Source organism: Meles meles, chromosome 12 (genome assembly GCF_922984935.1).
Source record: "Meles meles chromosome 12, mMelMel3.1 paternal haplotype, whole genome shotgun sequence".
NCBI lineage: Eukaryota > Metazoa > Chordata > Mammalia > Carnivora > Mustelidae > Meles > Meles meles.
In genome coordinates, this window is record NC_060077.1 from 59443275 (window position 1) to 59468249 (window position 24975).

Below are 24975 nucleotides of genomic sequence, written 5' to 3' on the forward strand. Positions count from 1 at the left end.
TCCCTTCCCTCACTCCCTGTCCCCACTCCTTCCCCCTGCACAAGCATAGCCAGTGATCCAGCCTCACCGAAGGCTGTGCTCCTGTAATTTTCTGAGCCTTTTCGTAGCTCTGGCATTTGCACACAGAATGCTGCCCTCCCTCTCTCACCTTCTCTTCAGGACTTCTGGAGTCCCAGGTTGGGGAGGCTTTCTCCCTTACAGTCTCAACCTTTGTGGGAAGCCCTGTTCTCCAGCCCGGCGCAGTGCAGAGGGGGTGATCTAGCTGCGGGTCGTCTCCTTCACTGAGGGCCTCTCAGGCACGCAGGCTGCCTCACTGACTGCTGGCCTCCCAGGACTGAGCATGTTCCTCGTAGGGAGCAGCTCACTCATGAACACTGGCTGGTGCCCCTGCCAACGCCCACTTTCCTCTTCAGTGACTCAGGCCTGGAGGTTGCAGGAGGCTGTAGCTGGTCTCCCTACTCCCAGTTCTCAGCACTCCTTCCAGCCTGGTCATGGCCATTAGATCTATCTAAGTCACCTCCTGGGAGCACTTTTGTGCTCAGAAACTTTCAGAATGAAATAACAGTCCCTCAACCTGACTTACGGCCTTCTGAAATCTACCCCCAAATCAACCTTGCCTTCTTCAGTCACTACAGACTTGAATTCTGAGAGGTACCCATCAAACTTCTGCCGAGTGAGGGGATGAAGAATTCGTGAACGAATGCCTTCTGTTTAGTGGAGAGTTTTGCAAAGGGACTCCATTGCCAGAGGAGCCTGGAGCTGGGGCCCTACGGAAGTCTGTTAATGTGGGAGCCAGGGGTTTGGGGGAGATCTCATCCAAACTCTGTGAGCGGGACCAGGGAGAGAACCTCACCTGGGTGGGCGAGGGGGGGGCGGATTTTAAGCACAAAATCAGGGCTGTTTCATGGCCGGTAGGCACATATTTTTTTTGGTTCCTGGGTGAGAGGGCTGTAAGCGGGAGCTGAAGAGATGTTTCCCTCCGCAGCTCTAAACACTGGGTGCAGAAGCTAGCTTCTTGGGACCTCGGCATGGACTGGCTCCGGCTCCTCCAAGGCCCCAGGGTCAGCAGCTGGGCCGGGTTAGACAAGGCAGGGGCAGGCGCACAGCACAGTCCCCAGGAGCCCATCAAGGGATTAACGCAAGTAAGACATTTCACCGATGGAGGCAGGAGGTTCTGCTTCAGGCAGGATAAGAATGTGCAGTCTGATTTCTTTTTTTAAAGATTTTATTTATTTATTTGACAGACAGAGATTTCAAGTAGGCAGAGAGGCAGGCAGAGAGAGGAGGAGGAAGCAGGCTCCCTGCTGAGCAGAGAACCCGATGCGGGGCTCGATCCCAGGACCCTGGGATCATGACCTGAGCCGAAGGCAGAGGCTTTAACCCACTGAGCCACCCAGGCGCCCCTGCAGTCTGATTTCTGACAGTTTTTCTGGCAGGAGAGGCCTGGGGAATTTTGGCGAAATAAACTTGAGGGTGCCAATTAGAGGCTGAACCTCCTGGCATCCCCATTGCCCTCCCTTCTTCCCAGGCTCATTGGTATGGCCCAGGTCAAAGGCTTGCTCCTTTGGGGTGCCTTCCCTGAACTCCCTAGTTGGAAGTTAGCCCCTCTCCTCTCCCCTGCAATTCTACACCTGCGTCCTGAAGCAGTGGTAGGGCACTGGGGCCACATGGCCTTGTGGCTGGATGTTCAATAGTTCATTTCCCTATGTGGCTCTATTGGCATGATCCTTCCCATCCTCCTGAGCAAGCAGTGCCCTGGGCAGAACCAAGAATATATATATGTGTGTGTGTAACTATATATATATATATAGTTACTTACTTGACAGCACAAGCAAGGGGAGCAGCAGAGGGAGAGAGAAAGAAGCAAGCTCTCCACTGATCAGGGACCCCAAAGCGGGGCTCGATCCCAGGACCCTGGGATCATGACCTGAGCCAAAGGCAGACGCTTAACAGACTGAGCCACTCAGGCACCCCAAAGCTGTTTCTTGACTGAATGTTAGTTCAGTGATTTTTAATGATCCTCAAGAGTTCTGCACTGTACATAAAAGGATAGAATTAAATTGAAAAGGCCATATATAGAATTGGAGAAAATATTGCTAATTATTACCTGATAAGGGTTAATATTCAGATTATATAAAGAACTCCTACTATTCAGCAATTAAAAACAAAAACAAAAACAAAAAAAACAAAAAGCAACCCAATTGAAAAAACAGGCAAAGGACTTGAATAGACACTTCTCCAAAGAAGACATACAAATGTCCAAAAAGCACAGGAAAAGATGATCAGTGTCACTAATCTTTAGGGAAGTGCACATTAAAACCACCATGAGATGTCGCTTCACACCCAGTGGAATTAGCACTAAAAAATAAAAGATGAAACACCAAAATTAGTGTTGGTGAGAATGAGGAGAAATTGGAACCCTTTTGCTTTGTTGGAACGTTAAATGGTGCAGCTGCTAATGGGAAGCAGTATGGCAGTTCCTCGAAAATTAAAAGTAGAAACCATGAGATGATCCAGCAATTCCACTCCTGGTTATATATCCAAAAGAACTGAAAGTAGAGTCTCAAAAGAGGTGTTTGTTGTGAACACCCATGTTCACAACGGCGCTAGTCACAATAGCCAAGAAGTGGAAGTAATCCAATAGTCCATCAGTGGATGAATTGGATTCATATAATGTGTATACACACAATGGAATATTCCATCTTAAAAAGGAGGAAATTCTGACACATGTACAACATGGACGAATCTTGAGGACATTATGCTAAGCGAAATAACCCAGTCACAATAAAAACAAATGCTGTATGATTCCGTGAATACAGTCAAATTTATAGAGACAGAAAATAGAGTGGTGGTTGCCGGGTGTGGTGGGGAGTTGTTTTGTGGATAGAAACAGTTTCAGTTTTGCAAGACGGGAAGTTTCAGTTTTGCAAGTGGGGAAAATTGCACACAATGTGAATATACTTATCACTATTGAATTGTACACTTAAAAATAGCTAAGTCAGGGGCCCCTGGGTGGCTCAGATGGTTAAGCCTCTGCCTTCTGCTCAGGTCATGAGCTCTAAGTCCTGGAATCAAGCCCCATGTCCAGCTCCCAGCTGGGCAAGGAGTCCACTTCTCCCTCTCCCTCTGCTTCTCTCCCTGCCTGTGCTCTCTCTGTCTCTGTCTCTCTCTCAGATGAATAAATAAAATCTTTAAAAGAATGGCTAAGTCAGTAAATTTTATTTATATTTTATCACAATTAAAATTAAAAAAAAAAAAAAAGAGTTCTGCACTGAGTTGGCCCATTCAGATGATTCACTAGGCAAGCTTGTCCGAAAGCAGCACCATGGTGGAGCTGGGATTTGTTACTTGGCCCCAGAACACCTCCACGAGAGGTAGATACTCCTTACATTCCTAGGGAAGTAAGGAAGGCTCCCACTTCTCAGGGTGTAGTTCTTGGACTTGAGTAACAGCATCACCCAGACTCATGAGAAACACAGAACCTCAGGCTCCAACCCAAACTTAAAAGAATTGGAATCTGCATTTTAATAGGCTTCCAGGAGATTCATGCAAATTAATGCCTGAAAAGCCTGTCCTGGAGGAAATCCTCTCTGGGAAGAAGGACATTAAAGGAGGGGTGAGTGGCACACACACCAGACAGTCCCTGGGAGGACCAACTCTCAGTACTTTCCCAACTTAGACATGGGGAAACTGAGGCCCTGAGGCTTGTACCAGAGAGGCTGCTGGACACATTTAACTGGCAGGGCCCTGGAAGTGGACCTCACAGGTGCTGACTTGTCCATGTTCTAGCTGTGTGCTCTTGAGCGAATTACTCTACGTCTCTGTGACTTAGCTTCTCCACCTGTAAGAGCCACCCCATAGATCTGCTTATTTAACTGTGGAATAATGAGTACAGGTAACGGTGAACAGGTGCTCAGGGCATACCAGCTTTTGTTATTGTTGCCAGAAGTCACATTTCAGGAGAGAGCGCAGTGGAGAGGGGTCAAGATGTCACCATTGCTCCAAGTGTAGGCAGAAGGTACGCAGAAGAAGATGTAGGTGGTCGGTGATGTCAGTGAGCAAATTCAGGCATTCGTTCATGCATACATTCATTCTTTCCAGAACGAGTATGAATGCTTGTCCAGCAAGGACCTAGAGATCTGGCAGTGAGGAGGATGAGCCTGACCCGTCTGCAGGCAGAGACCACCTAAGCGTGGAGACACCCAGGGAACTGGCTCTTAGAACTGCAGCCCCAAATGGGGAACCTCCGGTCATCTTTCACTCCATCCTCAGAAGCGGGCCCTACCCTAGGATCACACCAAAGTTCTCCCGCCTTGTACCTGCGCCCTACTCACTCCTGCATCCGGTCCGCACATCCGACCCCGGGCTTAGCCAGCCGCTCGGTACTGAGGCATTGGTGGCCAGAGTCGCTCTGCCTCCCGCACCCAGCCCGCAGGCCCAAGGCGCAGGAGTCGCACGCAAGCTACCGTTTTGACGGTCCGCAGCCACGGGGACCGTTAACCAACCTCAGGGATCCTAGGGCTTTTTCCTCCTCCACTCTTCGCTCTGCCGCATTTTCAAACACGCCGAGCACGCACCCCAGTGGGGAGCAGCAACAAGTCTCCCGGCAAGCGCCACGCCCGCGAGGGTCCCGCCGCGGAGAGTGGGGGCCCCGGGTGTCGTGCGGAGCTGGGGACCGGGAAAGTCGGCCCGGGAGGATCGCCGGGGGTCAGGAACGCCTCGCACGAAAAGGCAGTGCGTTAATTCTGCCACCAGCCTCTTCGTGGGACCCTACATAAGCGAGAGCTTCGTGCTCCACGGGTCTTCGGCGGCATCTCCGTGGGCTCCGCTGGGAAGCTGGGAAGACGGGGACGTCCTCGCCCCGCCCCCAGGAAAAGGGCCGCAAAGAAGTGAAACTCCGTGAGTCAGCGCGCGGGCAAGCGGGGCGGCCGGGCGGGGCGCTGCCCTGGGCCGCGGACCAGGTGCCCTCCGAGGCCCAGAAGGTGGGGCCGGGGCGCGGCTGGGGGCGGAGTCGCCGCGCACCGGCTTCTGCATTTCCCTCGGCGCAGCGACCTGGACCGCGCGGCGGGCGGCCCTGGGTCATGGCCGGCGGGGCAGCGCCCCGGGGTGCGGAGCTGCTGGCCTTCGCGCGGTTCCGGGAGTCGAGGAAGCGTCCGCTCGCCTATGGCTATGGTCCGCGCGGCCTGCGGGAGCTGCGCCAGCGCGAATTCGGCCGCCTGGCAGGTGAGGCCGGCGGGGCACCTGTGTGGGGTGGGCGCGCTGGTGTTCTGGAACCGACGCGGAAGGAGCTTTGGCTCTAGGTGGGAGCACCTCGCCTTATCTGGGATACATTTTAGATCGAAAGACCTGGCGGGACGTGTGCACGCGTCCGCTTCGTGGAACCAGCTCCCTGGGGTGCCACCTGCAGCCCAAGATTTTTTTGCTACTCTAGCTCCTTAGACTTTCCCGTGGTGCAGGACCAGCCTGCGCCTTACTCACCTGTCCCCGCCCTCCGCGGGCCAGGCTTAGTGATTCCTTTTCCCCGTGGGTGCCACGAGACCTCTGGCTCTAAAGGTCCGACTGGAGCCAGGCTTGCAAAATGCACGAATGTCCGGCGCCCCTGACTGGCGTTCAGGTGTTCTCCTGCGGACAGGTGCAGTGAGTGCGTGGCCATTGCGCCCCGTTGGGACCGCGGCTTGGGGTGGGGGGCGCGGGGCGGGGACCGAGAGGCTACAGCTTCTGGAGACTTGGTTCACAGCATCTTTTATTTTCAAAGTCTCATTTTTCTCACTCGTGCAGTCAGAACAATGTCTCTGAACTGTAGCCCGCTGGGGGACTCGCATTAGCAAAACCGTGCAGTGTGCGCTTTAAGTAGAGGACAAGCTTGTGAATTGGACACCGGGACCGGGGTCACGTCGTCCCTTTGATTTCCGCAAGGCAGATCAGGCTGGTTAAATTTTAAATGGCCGGGCGCCTGGGTAGCTCAGTCGGTAGGCGTCGACCTTAGGCTCGTTCACGATCTCAGGGTCCTGGGACCGAGATGGAGCCCCACATCCAGCTCCTTGCGGGGATCCTGCTTCTCCCTCAGTCTGCCGCCCCGCCCCCGCTTGTTCTTTCTCTCTGTGTGTCAAATAAATAAAAATTTAAAAAATAAAGGAAGAAATCTCAAATCGAGCTCCATCTGGCCCCGTGGACTTGCCCAGCAGAGCAAGAGGGCTCCTACACTGGTGGGGACTCACTCTTTTGCCAGGGACCTCGTGTGGGGGTCTTCCTGGAGCCTTAGAACCGCGGGCGGGTTGAGCAGGGGCGGAAGGAAGTGGCACCAGGCACCGGGATTTGAGGTGTACGTTCTCTGCCTTGATGAACAACCGGTGACTGCTCCCCAGCTTGTGGGAGAAGAGCAACAGTGATGCCACAGTTCATACAGTTACCTGTAGCTCATGTCCACTCTTCTGGGTCACTTCCTCATGTTTGGGATAGTGACCGTTTTGTTCCTTTGGGGGCTTTCAGGGCTGTGGCCTCCCCTCTGTGTGTCTCCTCTCTGTATTTCAGTATGGACTCTCAGAAGGAAGATAGGGAACCTTCTGGCAGCCTCTCAACTACCTCCCCATTCTTCCCAGGGCCACATTCACCTCGGGGAGACAGCGTCTCAGGCCTATGCTTCCACCTGCTGTCCCTGACAGTTTTTATTATGGAAATTTCCACCGAGAAATAGACTGGTACAATGAACATCCACAGGTGTGGAGGGAGGGAAGGAGGCTCCCCATTCTTTTGAAAGAAATCTCTGAGGCTGTAACCGTGCAGTCCATAATTATTTCTGCACCACACCTGCTTAATCCCCTAATCCCTCCAGCTCTGGTCCCTCACACCCATCACTGGCTGACCTCTCCCCTCAACATTATGCTGGGAAAGTAGAGGGATGTTCTGGGACCCTGCTTGTTTCACTTGTGTCCCTCAGAGAATAGCACCTTTTCCCTTAAATGTAAAATCTAAATGTGATAGCCGGGATACGAGGCCAGCCTTCAGAATCCCTTTAACATCTACTGTATTGTATTCTGTCTGTCTGTCTATCTATCTAGTGCAAGTTCCCAGCATTTCCTCTACATTAATAGCTCAAGTAGATCTTTTGTGGATTAAATCCATCCCTCCCACAGCTGGGAGTCTTGGAACATATCCACTTTTTTTTTTTTTTCCCTCTCATGGGGCAGGGAAAAACAAACAAAACAAAATAATATAACTTTCACCTCCTCTTCCTTTCCCCGTTTTCCTTCCCCTTATAGTTTTTGTGTAGGTTTGAGAATTTATCTGGTTTAGGAGTAGCTCTAGATAATTACATGCTTAATCTTTAAGTGCTGAAATGTTTTGCCCAACCAGTTGGATGGGAATTCCTCTGTCTTGGTGAAGGGAGACTATTGAATTTTCAGATGTGGTTCAGATGGTTCTTTTTTTTTTTTTTTTTAGTTTTTATTTATTTATTTGACAGATAAAGATCACAAGTAGGCAGAGAGGCAGGCAGAGAGAGAGAGGAGGAAGCAAGCTCCCTGCTGAGCAGAGAGCCCGATGCGGGACTCGATCCCAGGACCCTGAGATCATGACCGGAGCCGAAGGCAGAGGCTTTCACCCACTGAGCCACCCAGGCCCTCCGGTTCAGATGGTCCTTGAAGTCATAGGGTGCTAGTGGATAGCCATTCACCCTGCATGGAACTGAGAACTGGAAGAGACCCTGGAATTTCCTTCTTGAAGACTCAATGCCAGTGGGTTTGGGGGTCATTTGCCTGTTTCTTCTGTTAATAGCCAAATCTCATGAAGAGTTACTGTGTGACAAGCACTAAACTGGGCTCTGTATACCAACTCTTTTAACCTCCATCCCACCTGCAGATAAAGGAACAGGATCCAGAATGGCTGGTGATAGAGCAGGATTCAATCAAGTTGGCTGAATTGGATTCCTCCCTATTAACCACGATGCTAGCTGACTTCTGCCAAGATCAGATCTCTAGCTAATTTAACACAGCTGCCTGGTTTTGCAAAACTAGTCACTGGACCAAAGGCCAAAGCAGACTTCTCCCCAAAGCCTCCTGGCCCTGCAGAAGACCATGGCTAAGGCATGCGGTGCTCCCTCGGGGGCCCCTCAGGTTTCACACAAGAATTGTGTTCACATAAGCATCTCCCTGATGCCCAGGGGTACAAAAGCCTTGCTTTTGGAGTAGGGCATTTGTATTTCTGAATCTTCAGTTAAAGAGAACATTATTCTAGGGGCGCCTGTGTGGCTCAGTGGGTTAAAGCCTCTGCCTTTGGCTCAGGTCATGATCTCGGGGTCCTGGGATCAAGTCCCGCATCGGGCTCTCTGCTCGGCAGGGAGCCTGCTTCCCCCTCTCTCTGCCTGCCTCTCTGCCTACTTGTGATCTCTATCTGTCAAATAAATAAATAAAATCTTTTAAAAAAAGAGTTAAAAAAAAAAAAAAGAATGGCCAGGGAGCCCCCTCTCTTTCTAGCCACAGCTCTGGTCAGCTCTGAGTTAGCTCCTGCCCCTTATGTCCTGTGTGTGTTTTGAGTTGTTGTTTGTATTTATATAAGTGTGTACAGTTTTTTTTTTATTACACAATTGAGCTGTAACATCTGTTACCTGACATAGTTTACATTTATTTGTTCATGGTCTTTCTCTGTCACTCTCGTACTAGCTTCTCTTTGGTCTACTGTTATGTCTCTGTGTGCCAGGCACACAGGTAGTACTCAATAAACATTTCTAGAATGTAAAAATACAAGAAACTAGGAAATAAAAGGAAACTTAATTGACCTGATAAAGGCTATCTAAAAAAAAAATCCACAGCTAACAGCATACTGGCGAAAGACTGATAGCTTTACTGCTACAATCAGGAATAAAACAAGGACATCTGGTTCACAACTTCTACTCAGCATTGTACTGGTGGTTCTAACCAGGACAACTGGGTAAGAAAATGAAATTAAAGTTGCCCAAATTGGAAAGAAAGAAGTGAACCATCTCTATTTGTGGATAATAAAATCTTGTATATAGAAAATCCTAAAGAATCCACATATAAAACCGTTAGAACTAAAAAGCAAGTTCATCAAGGTTACAGGATATAAGCACAGTATACAAACAGCAAGCTGATTTCCATACACTAGCAAGAAAATGAAATAAAGGAAAGCATCAGAAAGAATAAAATACATAGGAATAAATTTATCAGAAGTAGTATAAGACCTAAACACTGAAAACTACAAAACAACATTGAAAGACATAAAGGAAGACCTAAGTCATCAGAAAGACACCCTGTATTCATGAATTTGAGGACTAAATATTGCGAAGATGGCAAAAGTCTTAAACTGATCTACAGATAGAATATCGTTCCAACTGAAATCCCAGGTATCTTTTTGCAGCAATTGACAAATTGATCCTAAATTTCATACAGAAATGGAAGGGACCCAGAATAGCCAAAGCAAACTTGGGAAAGAACAAAGTTAAAAGACTCACGTTTCCCATAAAACTAAAATATGTAAAATTTTATATTAAGTTACAACAATCGAGACAGCATGGTGTTGGTATGAGCACAGATGCATAGAACAGTGGAATACAACTATGAGTCCAGAAATAAGCCCATATGTCTATGGTCAACTGCTTTTTTTTTTTTTTAATTTATTTGACAGAGAGAGAGAGAGAGAGAGATATTACAAGTAGGCAGAGAGGCAGGCAGGGCGGGAGGGGGAAGCAGGATCCCAGCTGAGCAGGGAGCCCAATGCGGGGCTCGATCCCAGGAACCTGGGATCATGGCGTGAGCCAAATGCAGAGGCTTAACCCGCGGACCCACCCAGGCGCACCTGTCAACTGTTTTTTAACAGAAGGCCAAGACTATTCAATAGAGGAAAGAACAGTCTCTTTAACTAATAGTTTTGGGGCAGCTGGTATCCACACGCAAAAGAATGAAACTGGACCCCTACCTCACACTGTATTCAAAAATTAACTGAAAATGAATGAAAGTCCTAAATATAAGAGCTAAAAATATAAAACTTCTAGAAGAAATCATATGCAATAATTATCAGGACCTTGGATTAGGCGGTGGTTTCTTATGACACTAAAATTACAAGCAGTAGTAACAACAGGAATAGATGAATTGGACTTCATCAAAATTAAAAACTTTTAGGGGCACCTGGCTGGCTCAGTCATTAAGCATCTGCCTTCAGCTAAGTTCATGATCTTAGGGTCCTGGGATCGAGCCCTCCATCAGGCTCCCTGCTCAGCCGGAAGTCTGCTTCTCCCTCTCCCACTCCCCCTGCTTGTGTTCTCTCTCTTGCTGTGTCTCTCTCTGTCAAATAAATAAATAAAATCTTTCTTAAAAAATTAAAAACTTCTATGCTTCAATGGACACCACCAAGAAAGGACAACTGGCCAAATGGGAGAAGACAGATGTCTCCACAAAAACTTGTGTGTAAATAGTCATGGCAGCATCACTAATAATAGACAAAAAAATGGGAACAAACCACATGTGTATCATTGGGTGAATGAATAAATAAAATGTGGTGCCTCCTACTATTCAGTCATAAAAAGGAATGACATGAAAATGTCACAATATTACACTAAGTGAAAGAAGTCAGACATTAAAAGGACACATAGTGTATGATTCCATTTATATGAAATGCCCAGAATCAGCAAATCTGTAAAGACAGAAAGTAGATTGATTAGTGGTTGCCAAGGGCTGGGGTTGGATGTATTGGGGAGTGACTAGTAATGGGTGTGGGTTCTCTTTTTGGGAAGAATGGAAATGTTGTAAAAATTAGATAGTGGTGATGGTCACACAATTTTGTGAATATGCTAAAATACCACTAAAGGGTGAATTTTATGGTATGGGAATTATATCTCAATAAAGCTGTTATAAAGAACCAAAAAAAAAATCCATTCTGCAAACAACAACAACAAAAAACATTTAAGAGAATGAAAGAAGGAATGAATCTATTTACATTGTATGTTCTGGAAAGTGTATCTCAGAGTTTGCTCCACGTCAGTCCTTATAAAGTACTAGATGGAGGTGCAAGAATTCTTTGTTTTAAACACATGTTCATGGATATTTATGTCATTTCCAACCTCCTGCTATTGCAGACAACGCTGTTGCTCTAAATGTCCTCATGTGCAGGTCATTTCACAAACCATGGGTATTTATAAGATGAATTCCCCAGGGGGATTGCTAGGTCAAAGAGGGTTTGCATTTTATTTATTTTATTTTATTTATTTATTTTTAAATTTTATTTTATTTATTAAAAAAAATTTTTTAAGGATCTATTTAATTGACAGAGGGAGAGATCACAAGGAGGCAGAGAGGCAGGCAGAGAGAGGGGGGAAGCAGCCTCCCTACTGAGCAGAGAGCCCGATGTGGGGCCTGATGCCAGGACCCTGAGATCATGACCTGAGATGAAGGCAGGGGCCTAACCCACTGAGCCACCCAGGTGCCTTGTATTTTATTTTAGTTTTTAAAGATTTATTTATTTATTTGACAAAGAGAGAGAACTTGGGGAAGGAGCAGCGGGAGAGGGAGAGAGAATCTTAAGCAGACTCCCTGCTGAGTTTGGAACCCCATGTGGGCCTCGATCCCAGGACCCTGAGATCATGACCTGAGCTGAAACCAAGAGTCAGACACATAACCAACTGTTCCACCCAGTTGCCCCGTGGGTTTGCCTTTTAAACCATGGCCCATATGGCTAGATTGCTGTCCCTAAAGAAGTTGTATCAGTGTAGCCTCCTACCAGCCATGGACCAGCAGGCCCGTTTTCTAGCCCTTGCCCACACAGTGAGTTATCCAACCTTCTGGTTTCCACCATCTGACGGGAAAACCTCGGTATCTCACGCTCATCTAAATTTGCTTGTCTCTGTTATGAGAGAGGCTAGAAAGATCCTTTATGATCCTAGTACTGTCCGAAGCTCTCAGAGCTATTCTAGGGTTGAAGGATGTAGAGTTCACTGTGGGAAAGCAGGATCAGGGCTTGGCTGCCAGAGAAGCGGCAAGGAAATCCCAGGGAGGAAGTGAGTCATAATGTGAAATTGCTTTACCGTCATGAATCACAAATGTCTGTTGGGCTCCTCCTCTGTGTGGGATGTTGTTCCAGGGTCACAAAAGAGCTGGCTAATCAGGAACGCTTGCTCCGGCCTCTAAAGGTCATTCGATAGGGAAAGTGCAACCTTCCATTGCTCATGCCTCCACTTGGATTAAGGAGCTTCTGTCAAGATGCTGGGAGAAGTCAGTAGCCTGGGGGTCCCCCCTGCTCAAGCTCACATGGACCGGGATCTAGGTGAAATGAGTGGAATACGTCTGAAAAATAACCACAGCTTTATTCTGTGTTTTCTTTCAGGAACTGTCTACCTTGACCATGCGGGAGCCACACTGTTCCCCCAGAGTCAGCTCACAAGCTTCACGAATGATCTCATGGAAAATGTTTATGGTAAAGAACAATACACCAAAACTGATTTTTGTGCTGAATGGGAGCCAGCTGCATTCAGCTGATACATCCCAGCTTACTAAATGTTGGATTAATCGAGCAGAACTGTGCTCAGCACGCAGAGTTGAATGGGTCCCATGGGAGTGGGGGGTCAGCGAGCCCTCGGGTCTGTCCCTCTAACACATGCACTGCCAGGATAGGAAGAATTAGCTCAGGGACACACAGTTTACTTCCAGAAGGAGGGGTCAGTGTCAGAAGGGCACAGAGGTAAGAAGGTGCTGTGTTTATGGCAGGATGACCCTGTGGGACAGGACAGTACAGAATGTAGAGTGGCGGGAAGGACATGCACTCTTTTTTTTTTTTCTTAAGGTTTATTTATGTATTTGAGAGAGAGAGAGAGAGCATAAACAGCGGGGAGGGGCAGAGGGTAAGGGAGAGAGAGAGCCTCAAGCAGACTAAGTGCAGAGCCAGGTTTAGGGCTGGATCTCAGGACCCTGAGAGATAGGACCTAAGCCAAATCAAGAGTCGGGGCTTAACTGACTGCCCCACCCAGGTGCCCCCATTCTTTCACTCCATAAGTGTGTGTTGGGCCACTTTGCTGTGCGGGGCACGGTGCTATCTCGGACACCAAGGAAGCACAGCCCCTGCCGTTGTGGGCTGTGACCTAGTCCACGCGGGATCCTAATCAAGTGAGCTCCCAGTAAATGTGAATGGCCAGCTGTGTGAAGGGCTGTGGACCAGGGGCGTGCGATCCCATGGGGGTGTGTGGCTGCAGTGTTGGCAGTGTGAGGGTCAGAAAAAGCTGCCTTCGGAGTGGGGGGAGTCCTGGAGGATGAGCAAGGAGTCAGGCGGGAAGGAGGAGCAGACCGGGTTCCAGGCAGAGGTAAGTGCACGAACCCCAGCGGTTCCCGGAATTAGCCCCGCCCCTGAGCACAGAGGAGGGGCGGGGAGTGGAGGAGGTCTGAAAGGAGTGGTAGGGAGGGGCTTGGAAGGAGCTCTGCGGAGTTTGATGTTCATTCTAGAAAGCGTGGGCAGTCAGTGTGGATAGCACGTGAGGAGGAGGAGGTAAGCCTGGCAAGGGAGCCTGAACTAAAGGCAGCAGAAGCAGATGCAGCAGCGGGGAGAGCGGCGAGTGCCCTGGTGTCCCTAACACGCACTCTTCAGCCACTGCTCCATACCTTTGAGCTTCACCCTCCTCCTCCATCCATTATACGCCCCCCACCCCCCCCAACCTCCCGCAAAAGAGGGTACCGGTGCGGCTAGCAAACAAGCTAACCTACAGGTTCTGTCCTCGCTCTTGTTTTAGAGGTGAGGAAAGTGGGTCCCGGCTAGGGTAGGTGGCTTACCTGGGGCCACGCAGTCAGGACTCGCCCGAGCTGGGGGATCGGGGTCTCCAGGCACCGGGCTCCAAAGCACCAGACCCCCTCAGTTCAGGACCCTCCTCTCGTGCTGCACTAAGATTCTGGACAGCCAGCAGATCTTTAAATCTGGGGAGTAGTTTCTAGGAGAGATGCCAGTGAGGGACCCTATCTCAATCTTGATCCATGATTTGTGAAGAGATCCACAAGTCTTGAACCTTTGCAAGAGTGGTAACTGGGATTGGTGCAGAGAGGGGACAGCATCTAGACTGTAGGTTGTGCTGATGGTGTGGAGCTAAAAACCAGCGCTTTGAGGGCAGTGAGGGTAAGTACCAAGTCTGGTTACCAGTTACTAGTACGCTGGTTACTAGTGCATATGGAAGAGGATCATTGATAGCTTTGGTGGCCAGAGATCTAGGACGACCAGATGGCATGGTACGAGAAAAGAAACAAACCCTAAAACAAAGAAGGTCAAGACTACGATATGGCGTGCCTGTGGTCCTGCTCCCAAGAAACGCTTGTGCTGGATGCATGCACGTCTCGCCCCTTGGGAGATCTGTATCCTTGTCTGGGGGCCGTGTTCTGAGGGAGGTGGTGATACTTTAGGACACACTCATGTGGACTCTGAGGAGAGGAGAAAACTGGAAATTGACAAGTGAAATTAGGAGAGGACTTAGCCTTGAGAATGGGCTAAGGGGAGATGTGATGGCCCCCTTCACATACTTGAGGGAATTAGATGTGTTTCTGCAGAGCAGCAGGGGTGTGAACCCAGGGCAGCAGATGGGGATTTAGATTAAGTGGAGTTCATGGCTCTGTCTCATGGTTGGGGGAGAGGACAGCCTCCAGAGGTTGTTCTACTCGATTCCCTGGAATGATCAGAACCACCTGCCAGGGAGCCTGCAGAAAAGGTTCTTACATTGGCCTGGTTGCCTGTGAGATGACTTCCAGCTCCAGTGTTCTTCCTGGGTCCCATCTCGATCTAGGGGATTGGTTTATTTATTTAAAAGGTTGTTTAGGGCACCTGGGTGAGTTAGTCGTTAAGCGTCTGCCTTCGGCTCAGGTCATGATCCCATGGTCTTGGGATCAAGCCCTGCATCGGGCTCCCTGCTCTGCAGGAAGCCTGCTTCTCCATCTCCCAGTTCCCCTGCTTGTGTTCCCTCTCTCTCTGTGTCTCTCTCTGTCAAATAAATAAACAAATAAAATCTTTAAAAAAATAAATTGTTTAAAGAATGGAATTATATTTCACCCATCATAAAATTCATCTATTTCAAATGTACAATTTAATGGTTTAGGCAACTTTACCAAAGATGCTACTATCACAATAAATCATTTAGAACATTTTCATTCCCCCAATAAGATCTCTGATGCCTGTCTATAGTTCAGCCCTGTTGCCCCCTCAGTCTCAGGCAATGACTAATTCACAACTTTCTGAACCTCTTTCTATACCTTTGCTGGACATTGCCTATAAATGGACTCATACCCTATGTGACCCCTTAGGACGTTTTTGTGGCTGACTCACGACATAGCCTGTAGATTGTTACTTTCTGTTGTGAATACTTTCCCATTGTGTGGCTATACCCCATCTTGTGTCTCTGTTCATCAGCTGAAGGGTATTCATGTTGGTCCCAGAATTTGGCTTTACCAATAAACCTGCCCATGAACATTTCTGAGCATGAATCTTTGTGTGGACATGTGTTTTCATTTCCCTAAAGTATAGAGATGTGGTATTGCTGGGTTACAGAGTAGTTGTAGGGTTACCTTTTTGAGAAATGGAAGGAGAGGGTTTGGGAGGAACAGGAGGGAAGAAACAGAGGTAGTGACTTGATGGTTTTGTCTCTGTAATCTGCCAGGTAATCCTCACAGCCAGAATATCAGCAGCAGGCTCACCCATGACACCGTGGAGCACGTGCGCTACAGGTGAGTGGCAGGCAGTCCCAGGTGGGGGGACTTCTTTCCTACCCCCCACCGTCCGCGTGTTCCGTGTTGGTCTAAGGAAGATCACATTCGGCTAAATGGTCTCATGCACAGTGACAACCATCAGGGGCAGAGGACAGAAAGGTGAGAGTGAGTTGTAGGGAGCCGGGCAGCCCCGAAGCACAGGCTGGCGGCCCTGAGGTGTGCTCGGGTATTGTATGTGGCTCTGGGCGGAGGCCAGAGTGCCTGGGGGCCAGAGAGACCACGAGGGACCCAGTTTCCTAAGCCTCATTTTCATTTTATTTTTATTTTTTTAAAATTATTTATTTATTTATTTGACAACAGAGATCACAAGCAGGCAGAGGCAGGCAGAGAGAGAGAGAGAGGAGGAAGCAGGCTCCCCGCAGAACAGAGAGCCTGATGTAGGGCTCGATCCGAGGACCCTGGGATCATGACCTGAGCCAAAGGCAGAGGCTTTAATCCACTGAGCCATGCAGGTGCCCCCTAAGCCTCATTTTCAGAGAGAAGAAAAAAGGTTTTCTCTGAGCTTTTCTTTTCATTAGGCATTATTCATCAACAACCCCGCCTCCACAATTTTTTTTTAAAGATTTTATTTATTTATTTGACAGAGAGAGATCACAAGTAGGCAGAGAGGCAGGCAGAGAGAGAGAGAGGGAGGCAGCCTCCCTGCTGAGCAGAGAGCTCGATGCAGGACTCGATCCCAGGACCCTGAGATCATGACCTGAGCCTAAGGCAGCGGCTTAACCCACTGAGCCACCCAGGTGCCCTCCACAATTTTTACTAGTATGTGCAGCTTGACATAGCTCTTTGTATTTTTCCACATGTAATAGTTTTTAGTAAGTAGTTTCCAAGTGGTGCCTAAAGTTACTTGAATTGCTATAATTTCAAGTGATTTCCAATTGGCAAGGGAGACTGGGCTGCCAATATTGAAGGCACTGTGAAGCCAGTTGGTGAGAGAGCCAGAGAGCAGACCGAGGAAGGAGTGTTTTCTTTTTCTTTTGTTTTTTAAAGATTTTTATTATTTATTTGACAGAGATCACAAGTAGGCAGAGAGGCAGGCAGAAAGAGAGAGGGGGAAGCAGGCTCCCTGCTGAGCAGAGAGCCCAATATGGGGCTCAATCCCAGGACCCTGAGACCATGACCTGAGCCGAAGGCAGAGGCTTAACCCACTGAGCCACCCAGGCACCCCGAAATAGTGTTTTCCAGGATTAAGGTTTTGTGGATTTTTATCTTTTTTTTTTTTTTAAAGATTTATTTATTTGAGAAAGAGAGAGCACCGTGGGGAGGGGAAGAGGGAGAGAGAGAATCCCAAGCAGATTCCCTGCTGAGCACAGAGCCCGGATGCTGGGTGGGCCCACTCTGGGTTGGATCTCGTGATCCTGAGATCGTGACCTGAGCCGAAACCAAGAGTCGGATGGAGTGACTGCGCCACCCAGGCGCCCCGTGGACTTTTCTCTTCTCTGTGGAGGGTGGGGACTGGGAGGTGGAGCTGCTTTTGCCAGTTGGAACCTGTTTGTTATCTCGTGCAGCTGGCTCTGCCCCCCCCCCCCCCCACTTCGCCATCGCGGCAAAGCCGACCTTCAAAAATGAAGCCGACCTTCATTTTTAGGGTTTTTCCCTAAAAATGAAGGCAGAGAGAAGTTCTGTGTGGCAGAGATACAGCTGCTCTGACCGTGTGACATCTGTAAGACCCTGGAGCTGGCATGACACTCTGCTTCTTCCAGGATTCTGGCGCACTTCCACACCTCCCCAGAGGACTACAGCGTCATTTTCACGGCAGGGAGCACGGCTGCTCTTAAACTGGTGGCAGAAGCCTTCCCGTGGGTGTCCCCGGGCCCGGAGAGCAGCGGGAGCCGGTTCTGTTACCTCACGGACAGCCACACCTCCGTGGTGGGCATGAGGAAGGTCACCACGGCCATGAACGTCACCTCTGTCCCGGTCAGGCCAGAAGACATGTGGTCGGCGGAGACTCGGGGCATGGATGCCGGTGACCCCGACAGCCAGCTTCCACATCTCTTTTGTTACCCCGCGCAGAGTAACTTTTCTGGAACCAGATACCCCCTGTCCTGGATAGGAGAGGTCAAGGCTGGGCGGAGGTGCCCGGTGAGCGTGCCCGGGAAGTGGTTCGTGCTGCTCGATGCGGCCGCCTACGTGAGCACCTCCCCGTTGGACCTGTCGGTTCACCAGGCCGACTTTGTCCCCCTCTCCTTCTATAAGATCTTTGGATTCCCCACCGGCCTGGGCGCTCTGCTGGTGAATAATCGTGTGGCTCCTCTGCTGAGGAAGACCTACTTTGGAGGGGGCACAGCCGCTGCTTACCTCGCAGGGGAAGACTTCTACATCTCACGGCGCTCGGTGGCTGAAAGGTAACCTCACCTTGGGGATTGCTGGCAGGAGCTCAGCAAGGCGGGGGTCAGGCCTGTGTCGCCTATAGGATTGTGCGAGGAACCAGACTGGGCGCCTGGGGTCAGAGATCTGGGGTGGGGGGGTTACAGGGATGGAAGCTGGTGGCAGGGCTCAGATCTGGGAGGCGGAGTTTGGCTGGAGCGTGCCCCAGGCCCCCATTTGTGGGCTTTCCCACAGCTATGAGAGGACAAGGGCTGCCAGGGGGGGAGAGGTGATGGGCTCTCGGGGGAGGAAAGGTTGTGTAGGGAGCCATGGCCCAGGTGTTGATGGCTGGGACCCATCAGGTCGAAGGCGTAAGAAGGTAAAAATGACAGCTGATCCAGGGTTCCACTGGGACCAGCAGTGGAGAATACCATGGGACAGGGACGGGGAGCTGGTCCCCCTGCAGGTGCCTCAGAAGGCGGGGGGCCTGGATGGGAGGGTGGGTCAGATCTCCCACAGACCCAGGGGCAGACTCAGGGTTCTGCAGGTAGGGCCGTGTCCTCTGCAGTTGAGTCACTGGTCAAGTGTGTAGGCCCCGGAACTGGATTGCTGGCGGGAAAATCCTGGCTTTAGCGCATGCCAGCTGTGGGGACACGGGCATGTGACTTGATCCCTGCACCTCATGTTTTTCTTTCTTTTCAAGAAAAGAAAGTTTTTTTTTAATGATTTTATTTATTTATTTGACACAGAGAGAGAGTTAGAGAGCACAAGTAAGGGGAATGGCAGAGGGAGAGGCAGACTTCCTGCTGAGCAGGGATCTCCACGTGGGGCTCCATCCCAGGACCCTGAGGTCATGACCTGAGCTGAAGGCAGATGCTTAACCAGCTGAGCCACCCAGGTGCCTATGGTGTCTCTTTTACTTAGGACTCCTCCGTGTTGGGGGATTCTGAAACAGGAACACTAATGTAAAACATTTTGTATCCAAGTGTGAGAATATAACAAGTAATATAACCAAGTGAGAAGAGAATGATAGGCACACATCATATAAATTAAAGGCAGATCACAATGACAACTCAAACTTTATCAAGCCAATAGGAGTGTCTGAAGGCCAGGAGAAGTGGGGCAGCTCGGATTGGGCCCCATGTGGGTGGGCTGGGCAGGGTCAGACCTCTTTCCTTCAACTGGGTGGGTTGCTTCTCAGCAGGTGCTGCCCCAGGATTCCCACAAAGCTGAAAATATTTACTTAACCACTAGAAGCCTCATTTTTTTCTTGTGAACTTAGGACTAGAACTCCAGAGATTTAATACTCAAAACCCAAATGTTTTTTGAACATGTACCCAGACCATGCTCTGAATCGTTTTAAAACCCAAGGAGATACAACCTTTGATGGAAACAGCAAACTTCCTTTCCTCCAAGAGTCTATTAATATTGATTAATAAATGATTATTTATTATCAATCAGTAACCTAAGTCACTATAGGATAATAATGTTTAACTTACAAAAGATTATTTAATGATTAATCAATTAGTAATTGATTCATTATCAACTAATTCATTATTAATTCACAATTGATTCATTATTGTCAGTTCATATACTTGATTCATAATTACTAATTATTAATAAATTTGTTTTATAAAGAAATTAACATTTCAGTAACAATATTTTAAAAAAATATTTTATTTATTTATTTGAAAGACAGAGATCACAAGTAGGCAGAGAGGCAGGCAGAGAGAGAGAGAGGAGGAAGCAGGCTCCCTGCTAAGCAGAGAGCCCAATTCAGGGCTGGATCCCAGGACCCTGGGATCATGACCTGAGCCGAAGGCAGAGGCTTTAACCCACTGAGCCACCCAGGCGCCTCCGGTTACTCAGTAACAATATTTTGAGCAAATCTCATCTCTAGAATATTAAAATATGAAGCACAATATTTCCACTGAAAACTTTGACTTGCTTTGATAACTCACAGCCAGGCTCATAGAGACTATGGTTTCCCACCATCCTTCATGCCCATGCTTGCTGAAAGAAACCTCCTGTCTCCAAGCTTCCCCATTCTGTGGCAGACTGAGGACTGACTCTGCTTGTTAGAGCCTGGGTCCCATCCTGTCCCTGCTCTCTGCTCAGAGCTGTTCAGACACATGGTATCTCCCCAAGGTAGACATCCTCTGACTTTATCTCCTACCACTCTCCACCTTGCCAGCCCATTCCCAGCTCATTCCCAGCTCCTGCACACCTGCTCCCGACTGCTCTGATGTTCTTACCATGCCGGAAGTGTGCCTGCCTCTGCCTGCTTGGGGTCTTTACTGCAACCTCTCCCTGGGATGCCATTTCCCTCTGAAGGTGTAAACTCAGCTGTTTCAAAAATGATACTTGGGTTCCATAGCATTTCGAATGATACTGTTTCCAAGATGATATGTAGTTCCATAGAGTTTGGGATCATTGACATGTAGTACTTGGATCACGCTTAACCGATGCCCTGTCAGTGGTGTTCTCCTGGGTCAAGGGCAGCATTTCAAGAGCCCAAAGCCCTTGAGGTTTTGTCCAAGTATTCATGGGGGCAGGATAACATTTCTCAAGGTGGTGACTGTCTTTTAGCTCCTTTTTTCACCAGGGCCATCCTCTCCCAAGAAAGCTGCTGAGCGAGCTGGCCCCATGGGTCTTAGTGTGCAAAGCCCTCTGTCCTGATGGGGAGAGCGAGTAGTGGTTTATAAGGCAACAGAGAGAAGGTATCAGAGATTATGGCTAAGCCTAAAATCAGAACCTTGTTACACACCACAAAATGCTCATGGAGATGTTGGTCACAGCTTGACCTTGTTTCCCTTAACACTGTTACAGGTTTGAAGATGGCACCATCTCGTTCCTTGACGTGATAGCACTAAAACATGGATTTGATGCCCTAGAGCGCCTCACAGGTCAGTGGAGCCTTTCACTTGCTCCTGGAATGGGAGAGAAAGGAGAGAGGGTCTGTGCAAGTGGCTGACCCTTGGCAGTTGAATAGTTGAAGCTCATTCTCAAGAACTTCGGAATGACTTCTGAGGCAAGAGCAAGAGACTGAGCTGCCTTTTTTTTTCTTTTTGCCAGTTAAAAGAACATTTTAACAAGTAAGAGATATTATAAATCAGGAGATGCGTACTTTCACAGCCTCAGAGAGGCCATCCTTGGTCCCTCGGCTGGGAATGGTTACAGGTCCTGAGACCTTAATCAGCTGATCCCTTGCTGGGCCCTCCCTCTTGTCCCATGGGGGAGCTATATGAAGAGCCCACTTTGCCCATGAGGAGCTCATACTCCAAGAGGTTAAATGCCTTCCCCAGGGTCAGGAAACTTGTGATTGAGAGAGTAGGGATTTCAACCTAGGTCATAACAATGCCTAACCCTGGGGCACGTGAATGGCTCAGTTGGTTAAGCATCTGCCTTCAGCTCAGGTCATGATCTCAGGGTCCTGGGATCCAGCCCCACACAGGGCTCTCTGCTCAGTGGGGAGCCTGCTTCTCCCTTTGCCTGCTGCTCCGCCTGCTTGTGTGCTCTCTCTCTCTCTGTCAAATAAGTAAATAAATCTTAAAAAAAAGTGCCTAACCCCGAGCCTCAACCACTGTCTCTGCTGTGATGCATGTCCTCTTTCCTGGCAAGTGTTTGGGGAGTGTGGGCAGGTGGGGACATTCATTGTAGGCTGACAAGCGTACGGAGACCATGTCCCATCATGTGGAGCTTGACACAAGGGCATACAGGATTAGGAGAGCCTCTGACTCATGTGCTAGGCATCCACCATCCTGTTGTGCTCCTGGACACTCCTTCAGAGGCTGAGCTTCTAGAACTGGGTGCTACTGCTTGAACCCATCCATATGGAAGTGGAGTTGTGGTGAACCAGGGATGTGGCTCAATGATGAGGTAGTCACAATAATGAGAGACTTCAGGTTCTCAACCTGAGCCCAATACTGGGGGCAGACAGAATTCACGGGAGGGAGGGGGGTAGCCCTGATGGTAAGGCAGGAAGGTGACTGGACATCACCCAGGACAAAGAGGAGATAATGAAGACAAGCTTTGAGCAATGAGCCCTTTTCCAAGGAAAGATATTAACAGAGACCACGGGGCAAGCTACAGGTCTGATGGGGGCAGGGGCAATAAAGCAAACCCTAGTTATTCCTATTTGTTTGCTCCTTTGGACAAAAATGTGATGAAATGCCTGTAACATAAAATGCACTGTTTTAGCCGATTTAAGCATACATTTCAGTGGCATTAAATACATTTACATTGTTAAGCAGCCATCCACCCCTGACACCGTCTCTAGCACTTCTGCAACATCGCAAACTGAACTGTACCATTCGAGAGTAACTCCCCTTTTCCCCTTCCCCCAGTCCCGGGGAATCTCGATTTTCCTCTCTGTCTCTGAATTTGCCTGTTCTGGGCACTATTTGACATCTAGACACAGTATTTGTCCTTTTGTGTCTGGCTTATTTTACATGTTTTCAAGCTTCATCCATGTTGTAACACGTATCCTTATTGATTTGGATGGTGTTAAAATGATTTCAATATTAAAAGAAACAGTAAAAAGAAACAATCCTTTTAAAGATGAAATTGTGACCTGACTGGCTCAGTTGGTGGAGCGTGTGACTCTGGATCTCAAGGTTGTGACTTCGAGCCCCACGTTGGGTGTAGAGATTACTTAAAAATAAAATTTTAAGAAAATTAAAAAAAACACTAATAAAGATAAAATTGTACATAACCCAAGGGTCCAAATTAAAAAAAAGAAAAAAGAAGGAAGACAAGAATTCTTGTGGAAGTTTCCACAGAACAGCAACAGTCAGGTGTCAGGCAGGGCCCCAGATCTACACATTAACCAATATGGCGAGTCCCACACACTATCTACCGATATTTACAATCGTTAATCTGAGCTCCAGCTTGGTAGTTAGAATGACCTTGTTTTTTCTTAAAAATGAGTGAGTGAGGGCACCTGGGTGGCTCAGTTAGTTAAGCAACTGCCTTCAGCTCAGGTCACGATCCCGGAGTCCCGGGATTGAGTCCCGCATTGGGCTCCCAGCTCCATGGGGAGTCTGCTTCTTCCTCTGACCTTCTTGCCTCTCATGTTCTCTCTCACTGTCTTTCTCTCAAATAAATAAATAAAATCTTAAAAAAGAAGAAGAAGAAAAAAAAAATGAGTGAGTGAGGGGCACCTGGGTGGCTCAGTCAGTTAAGCATTGGCCTTTGGCTCAGGTCATGATCCTGGGATGGGAGGATCGAGTCCTGCATGGGGCTGCCGGCTCAGCAGGGAGTCTGCTCCCTCTCCCTCTGCTTGTGCGCACACTCTCTGTTTCAAATAAATAATTAATTAATTAATAAAATGAGTGACTTACACGTGAAGTTCATGTTTCTAATGTTTCCCAATCGTTTTTGAGGTGGGATGGAGAATATAAAGGAGCACACCTTCACCCTGACTCAGTACACCTACACGGCCATGTCTGCTCTCCGGTACCCCAGTGGAGCCCCTGTGGTGCGGATTTACAGCGACTCTGAATTCAGCAGCCCGGAGGTGCAGGGTCCAGTCATCAATTTTAATGTGCTCGACCCCAGTGGGAACATCATCGGTTATTCCCAGGTGGGTCTCCTCATCACCTCCCACCATCGTTCACAGCAGGAGCGCCGTTCTCTGGCGCTCTGCCACCTTCTGGAGCACGGCAGGTGCCGTGCGGGTCCCTGGGTGCTTGCAGCAGCTGTGTGAAGGGCAGCCCAGCCGTGGGTGGAGGGGTCCCCGCCGTTCCTTAGAGGCTCCGTATGCTCGTTTCCACGCCGTTCTAACAGGCATGGCTGTTTAGTTTACCAACCCTCCTTTTTTCAGCCAGAAATTGTCAACTTCAAGTGCGAGGAGAGAGGGGCAGAGTCTTTGATCGCAGTGGATGGGGACAGCCAACAGCTTGCCGGTGAGGGAAGACACCCTGAAAGAGTGTAGGCAGAAGAGCTGTGTAGACGGAATGGTACTTCTGAGGCCACTTCATGTCCGCTCAGCATGGTGGCCCCAGTGACACTTCAGACCGGATCATGGCATCACGCAAAACGGGGGCTTGCTTCCACCATGTATTTGCATGTGGCTCGGAATTCAGAAGTCCTTCTTTACAACAAGTAGGAACGACGTCCTCACAAAAGCCCCATTTGTGCCATAGTTCATGTGTATTATGAGTTCAAAGGATTTAGTAGTTTGGTTATAAAATGGTTTGTGCAGATGTAGTCTCTGTATCTATTTCCCCATGAAAACAGGACAAATAGTGGAGGTTGGGAAGTGCTCGGGTCCTTGCCATAGCTGGGTAAGCTGGTCACTGCTCAGTCCATTAAAATGTCCAGAGTCGTATCAAGCACTCAGATATTGTGGTAGATCATCCCCAGGTGGGGTGTCACAGCCTGGTAGGGCTAGGGAGCCCGAGGATCTTCCCAGACCATGGGTTCCCAGAGCAGCTCTGTGAAGAGCAGGTTCAGTGGTCAGATAAGTTTGGAAGAAGGTGTTCATCTTGCGTAGGTTTACTGCATAGACCCCCACTCAGTAAGACCCCCACTGGCAACCCGATGCGATTCATAAATGCTTTTGGAGGATGGTGGGAAATGCATCTGGAGGAAATGTTTTGCTTTCTAAAATACATTATTCTGGGTAACTGGTAACCTAAATCTCATTCTTGCATCTTGAATAAGCTTGTGCTTGCTGTGCGGTGTGAAAGAGGACAGACAGGTGACCATGAACTATACTGGGGCAGGCAGAGCAGGGAGGGAATACTGCATTTGGCCAGAGAAGCCTCAAAGAGAGAAAAGCCCTGGGTTGGGCGCAGGGGGAGACAGCTGTGTAGGTGTCCCACTGATTTCACCAGGACTCCTATTCCCCGAGTTGGACCCGGGACGAGTTTCTCCCTTTGGGGGTTTGTAGAGGCAGCGTGTCCCACGAGTGACCAGCGGATTCCACAGCGGA

At 48.9% G+C, this 24975-nt stretch overlaps 1 protein-coding gene across 1 annotated transcript in view; it reads left to right on the top strand.

Moving 5' to 3' along the window:
* Positions 1 to 5000: 5000 nt before the first annotated feature.
* MOCOS (molybdenum cofactor sulfurase) overlaps positions 5001 to 24975 on the top strand; it is a 60058-nt gene continuing 40083 nt past the window's right edge. The window contains exons 1-6 of the mRNA XM_046025089.1: positions 5001 to 5223; positions 12331 to 12420; positions 15626 to 15692; positions 17435 to 18076; positions 20868 to 20944; positions 23423 to 23622. Of these exons, the coding sequence (XP_045881045.1) occupies positions 5082 to 5223; positions 12331 to 12420; positions 15626 to 15692; positions 17435 to 18076; positions 20868 to 20944; positions 23423 to 23622 (1218 nt within the window). The 5' untranslated portion in view covers positions 5001 to 5081. The remainder of the gene's footprint in view (positions 5224 to 12330; positions 12421 to 15625; positions 15693 to 17434; positions 18077 to 20867; positions 20945 to 23422; positions 23623 to 24975) is intronic.